General features: G+C 46.3%; 1 protein-coding gene and 1 pseudogene across 2 annotated transcripts in view; both read left to right on the top strand.

Annotated features, from left to right (window-relative positions):
* The window catches only part of Me3 (malic enzyme 3), a 167,545-nt gene that overhangs the window by 105,886 nt on the left and 55,336 nt on the right, over positions 1-6,323 (top strand). For both annotated transcript variants that reach the window (XM_004632571.3, XM_023716686.1), the window contains exon 6: positions 4,574-4,677. In XM_004632571.3, coding sequence (XP_004632628.1) covers positions 4,574-4,677 — 104 coding nt within the window. The remainder of the gene's footprint in view (positions 1-4,573; positions 4,678-6,323) is intronic.
* LOC105742381 lies at positions 5,905-6,134 on the top strand (annotated as a pseudogene).

Genomic DNA, 6,323 nt, shown 5'->3' with positions numbered 1-6,323 from the left:
TTGTTCATCTTTGCATCGTCTTGCAAGTGGTGAATTATTTTTTTCTGCATCCTAGTTGTTTTTAAGAGATCTTTTCTTATCTTTTCACTAGCTGCACCAGCGTCTTCAAGATCTGAAACTCTGTCTTCACTTTCACTCAAATGGTTTTGCAAGCTTGTGATTGAGATTTTAAGTTACTCTATATCTCTTTGGCTCTGTATCATATGATCTATTTCTTCCTGTATTGCTCATTCAAGGAATCCATCATTTTTCTAATCTCCTCTATTATTTTATCAGTGTCTTCTTGATAAGCAGTTATTAATTCTTTTACTACAGAGAGTGTTTCTGATCTGAGTTCCACTGTACCTTTCTGCAGTTGTTTCTTTTCTTTATAGGCTGTTGTTTCAGGCATTTCAGCTGTGTGATTCCCAATTTCTTCTGTGCTAGTGTCCTTGCACTTGTTCTGGGTGGGCTCAGGGCCTGAGATTGCGTTTTGCTCCTTCTCTTTGTTATTTTGTATAGCACTGTCCTCTGATCTTTGGTATAGGGCTTTGGTGCAGTTATAACCTTAGCGCCTACTGAAATTCAGGTGCAGATCTACGAAGTTTGAATTCATCCAGTTGTGCCTGGCGTGGGTCTGGCTGCTGTGTTCAGCTCCTTCCTGCTGCAGCCCTTGGAAGTGAACCTGTTTGTACCCCTCTGGCAAGATGTTCTGCTTATGGATTAGCTGTGTGGTTCTGGCCCCTAGACTCTCTGCATGGGATTCAGCTGCAGAGTTTCAACGTAGGCCTGTATGCCAGGCCTGGGCTGGATCTGGGAGGTCCAATCAGTGCACCAGATTGTGGGAGCTCTCCCACACACTCACCAGGCCTGAGTTTGGGCTCATAGGTCTGTTTCCTGAGCTGCGGGCATGAAAAACAGAAGTCCAGATCAACAAGCTGTCTTCGAAAAGCCCAACCCAGTGACTGCATGAGGCTTTGGGGTGACATCCAGACACAAATCATAAGATTTTTTTAGACACCCCTCATTCTAAGGACTGCCCAGCTGTCCATCCAGCTAATCCACCCTTGTCTATCTCTGCCTTACCTGAATGGCTGCTACCTCTGAGTGGATTTTGCATAATCATTTCTTGGTGGCACATAGAAAGGAACACATCAGATTTGTCTCAGCTTCATCCTTCATTTCCCCAACACACACACACACACACACACACACACACACACACACACCCCTCACACACCTACCAAGGAAGAACTACCAAAGAAACATAGTTTCCAGGTCAATCTAGATGAAGAGTGTGAGGGAGGTAATTAGAACCCACATCCTTTCTAGACCTGTGATATCTTAAAGTGCTAAGTCTACTTCAGACAAATTACAAAACCCAGGACAGGGGCACGAGGTTGGAAAGGCTGATGCTTCCTACTTTTCTGGTCCCTGCACCTTTTCCCTCCACCTCCTACCTGATATCTGAGCAGTATGTCTTAACAGTGGCTTAAAAAATTCTAAGTCTGTCTTTGTTGATGTACAAAACACCCCATAAAGTAGCCTGGCTGAGTGTTAAAACCGCAGACTGTGAGTTTGAATCCTGCCTCTTGTCTTTACTAGCCCAGGGCCTTGGGCAGGTTGCATGTTCTCTCGAAAACTTGTTGCTTCCTTTGCAACATAAGGGGAAATAATGAGACCTTACCTCTCAGGTTCTGCAAGAAACAGATGTGAGAGATTCATGGGAGAAAGACCATGAAGAAAAAGGGGGAGGTCCCAGGAGTATCTGGGAGTGTTCAAGGCCTTCAGACTACGAAGCCAGTCAGACTGCTGTGAAAGGCGAAAAGAGGACCAAGAAATGACTAAGAAGAGCCATGCCTGCAGGGCAGCCCGGCAGTCTCATTCAAGCTAGAGGGACATCCCAAGCAAAGACTGCCTTGAGTATCAGTTGGGCAGCAATGGCCTGCCCGAGGCCCCCCTCCTGCCCAGCTGTAAAGCAGCCTGTAGAGCACATGACAGCTGCCACTGTCCTCCAATGATCCTCCCTTCTGCAGGTTCTCTTAGAACAATTCTGAGTTGAATTGAATCATTCCATGGCCAGCATCCCTGGGAGTTCATTAAAGCCCTCAGGACAACATGTGGTACATAGGAAGTCCTAGGAGCGTTATATCTGCTGCCATTGTCATATGGCCTGTGTTATAATTCACAAAGCTCTTTCGTATAATTTCACTCAGTCATCACAACCAGCCGTTCCCACTGGTATCTTCCTGAAGAAAAATAGCCCATATTTCACAAACATGTATCATTTGTGTCTCACTTTCTTGTAAGAACATATTCCTGAACAACTGTTTTTCAGAATGAATCACACAAAGAACACAATTAGATCAAAAGATTCCAATGAGTACCTTACGAACACACTAAGCACTGTAACTACTTCCATCAAACAAGAGATTTATGCCTCGGTTCCACAAGACCAATATTCCACTAGCTTTATGTTTATGTGGTCCTTTTTATGTTATAACAAAAAGCATCTATAAAATAAGGGAAGCTTTGCTACTTGTATATTAACTGTACTGTATAATTTATGTGTGGCCCAAGACACGATGGCCCAGGCAAGCCAAGGCGGACACCCCTTCCAGCCGCCCGAACATTTTCTCCATGACACAATCCCCACCCACGGCCCAAGGGCAATCACTTCACTCCTTCTGTGCCTCCATGCGCCACACCACACATATTCCGAGCAGCAGGAGCCTGCCCTGCAGTAGAGTTACCCTTAGCTTCACGCAGCCTGCAGTAGACAGTGAGCACCCTGAGGGCACTCACCCTGCTCCTGCACCAGCGAATGCCTGACTGGGTCTCCCTGTAGCAAATGATTAATAAATGTGCCATCTCTTTAATTTATGAATTGCAAATATTTTAACACAGTGAATCTGTTTTTCATTTTTTATTTTCAAATAATGTGGATTTGCATAGAGTTGTCAGAAATAATATGGAGAGATCCTACTTAGCCTTCCCTGGGGTGACCCAGCAGTAGCTTCTTACAGAACTTTGTGTGATACCACCGCCAGGAAATTGGCCTTGATACAATCCACAGGCCTTATTCAGGGTGTGTGTTTCCCTTCCTGCAATTTATGATGTGTGTAGATTCCTGTACCTCACAGCGGTCAAGATATGGAGCAATTTCACGACAGGTGTATTTCATGCTCCCCTTTTATAACCACCTCTACATCCTGCCTTTTCTCTCTACTCCTGTGTTTACTGACCTGTTCTCTGTCTCTATAATTTTATCATCTCAAGAATGCCATATACTGTAGATGGAACCATGCAGTGTGTAGCTTTGGGGAGTCTTTCACACATAACAATTCTCTTAAGATGTATCTAGCTTTAACATGGGTTAATAGTTTGTTTCTTTTTACAGTTGTTCAGTAGCATTCCATATTATATATTAACTCTTAGGATGGGTGAACCAGTTTATTTAACTATGTATTTGTTAAAGTCATGTTAAGTTTTTCCCAATTGGGAGAGGCTCTTACACATAGCGCTTCTATGAACATAGAGAAAGAAAGTAAGAAGGAAGGAATGAAAGGAAGGAAGGAAGGAACGAAGGGAGAGAGAGAAAGAAAGCAAAAAGAAGGAAGGCAGGAAGGCAGGAAGGCAAGGAAGGAAGGAAGGAAGGAAGGAAGGAAGGAAGGAAGAAAGAAAGAAAGAAAGAAAGAAAGAAAGAAAGAAAGAAAGAAAGAAAGAAAGAAAGGAAAGAAAGAAAGAAAGAAAGAAAGAAAGAAAGAAAGAAAGAAAGAAAGAAAGAAGCAAGCCTGAGTGAATCCTTGGGGAATCTATGGGGAAATAGTGAGGTAGGAAATCTAGTGAGCAAAGTCATTGACACAACCTATGACTGCTATGATGGAAAGATCTGTGAGAGGCAGGGTAGAGGGTTACCCGCCACAGGCCAGGGAGTGAGACAACATCTTTCTTAAACAGAAATTTCTAATAGTATTGTGATGTCTTTGTATCGCCCAGGACCTACATAGTGTGAGACATGTGGTAGATAAGATTATGTTGAGTTAATGAATGAAAACATGAACAATCCTTGGAGTCCACACCAAGGGTCTTGGGTAAGGCCCATCTCGATCTAGATGCTGCCTGGACTCAGTTTACAGTGATTCTTAACCAGGATCAGTTTTGCCCACAAAAACTTTGGCAGTGTCTGAAGGCAGTTTTCACTGCCACGGGTGCTGCTGAACTCTAGCAGCTAGAAGCTAGGTATGCTGCAAAGTATCCTAGCGTGCAGGTCAGCTCTTGCACCCAAGCCAAGCCATCAGTAGTGCCTCTGTTGAGGGCTCCTGAAATAAACTCAAAGCCTGCAGCCAGAGTTGAAAGACAAGGTGTGAGAGAGGATTACCTGGGTCAAAGCTCCATTCACTCTTAAAGTGAGAACCACACAAGAGCTCATCCTTTGGGCTTTGCCAGCAACGGATGACCCTTCTGAGGGTGGGGGACCCACCAGCCTCCTCCTCCTCTTCCTCTCTGATCCCCTGGTTCACCCCACTAGGCCTAGATACCTGTTTTCTGAAACAGTGGGAGCAGGCTGGTAAGTGAATGCTATCTGTTCCAGGAGCTGCTCAGAGACCCGCTGTATATTGGCCTGAAACACCAGCGTGTGCGCGGGAAGGAGTATGACGACTTGCTGGACGAGTTCATGCAGGCCGTGACAGATAAGTACGTGGGCCAAGCTGTGCCTTTCAGAAGAGCACAGACTCTTCACAGATGCTGTGACTGGGACCAATGTCCACTTTTGGCAAAATCACAGACAAGAGGCTGTAGATGTGTGCTTTGATGTGCGGTCTGAAAAATTCCAACATGACCCCATGTCCTTGGAAGAAAAGAGGTGCATGGGGTGATTCTCTGGGAGCAGTGATGGGAGGGAAAGGGAGAGGTGGCTGGCTGCAGGCTCCGTGGTCAGAAGGCACTGAAGTATCTGCTGTTTTAAGGAGGAAAACCCCCTTGGCTTGAACTGTTCTGTGTTGTCCGCATAACTGGGGTTTTGCAAGTGGTGGAGAAAGATGTCCTGAGAAAACCGCTGTGGAAGAGAGCTCACCATGTTTGTCGGCATCTTCCACCTAGGTGTAAGGACAAGGTCGTGTGCATAGGCCACTGCAGCAGGCCACATGGGCTCTGAGCCCCGGAGATTCATGAAGCCTCACTTCACTGCAGTGCAGGATTCTGGCAGCTCTGCCCTTTGACCTGCCCCATCTGTCTTGGCCACTGCCCATGCCATGGCTGGTCTGCTGCTGGGTGGGTGCCCACCAGTACCCGCCCTTCAGTTGGGCAAACTAGAGTTTCAGCAACTCACTGGTCATGGAGAACAAGCAAGTGAAAATAGGAAAAATTAATATTGTTGTCATGAGGGTTGGGAATGATGATCCTGTAAAAAAGAGGAAATTAATGATGGAGCATCGGATGGGGCAGAAGTTCTTGAGAAAGCTAGAAAGTAATACTCTAGCATTGCACGGAGAGCTTAAGTTTAGAGCACAGCAAGCATCCCCAGCGTGAGAAGGACACAGAAGCAGCAAGTGGTGGAAGGAGCGTTGTAAGTCCGATGTAGTTGAAAATAGGGTCGTCAGGTAAGAATAAGGACAGAGAATGAAGCCGCAGAGGTTTAATAATAGAAGAGGTGGGGAGTGGGGGTCGCGACGTCGGGGCCCCCGTCCTGGGGGGCCCACTCTGCATGCGGTGGCTGGCGCTGAGCCCCCAGGGACCGAGGGCCAGGGGCTAACGCGGCTTCTGCACCGCAGCGCTGTCGGGGGAAGAAGGGAATTTAAACTTCTCAAGAGCATGCCTTAAAACCGAAGACAACTGACAGCCAGGGGCCATCTGCAGTTGATGGCTCCTGGGACAGTTAGAGATCATGGCTCGAGCCTATCTTTTCCTAGGACTGCTACAGAGATGTTTGACGTAAAGGCGTGAGCGGAATACGTGGTGGAATGGGCTGCAAAGGACCCGTACGGTTTCCTTACGACGGTTATTTTGGCCCTTACTCCGCCGTTCCTAGCAAGGGCCCTCTTGTCCTGGAAATTGGCCAGGATGATTGAAGCTCTGCAGAAGGAAAAAAAGAGAAACAAAAACGTCAAGAAAATACTGCAAAAGCAAAACGACTGAAAGGATTGAAGGGATGAACAGGTTCTGCAAGAATGAATAAAAACAAGAAATGTCGTTAGGGAAACTATGCAGCTTTGGAAGGACCCCGTAAGGTTTCCTTGGACGTTATGGAAGTCATTGCTGTCTGTGCAGAAGAATCGTCCTGCAATCTGACCTCGATACTGCGGTAACCTTTAGGCCTGGCACAGATGTCTCTTGGTGACCAC

This window comes from Octodon degus, unplaced genomic scaffold (genome assembly GCF_000260255.1).
Source record: "Octodon degus isolate 3935 unplaced genomic scaffold, OctDeg1.0 scaffold00049, whole genome shotgun sequence".
Classification (NCBI taxonomy): Eukaryota; Metazoa; Chordata; class Mammalia; order Rodentia; family Octodontidae; genus Octodon; species Octodon degus.
Note: the sequence above shows the minus strand (reverse complement) of the source record. Positions and strands in the feature narration are given on the sequence as shown.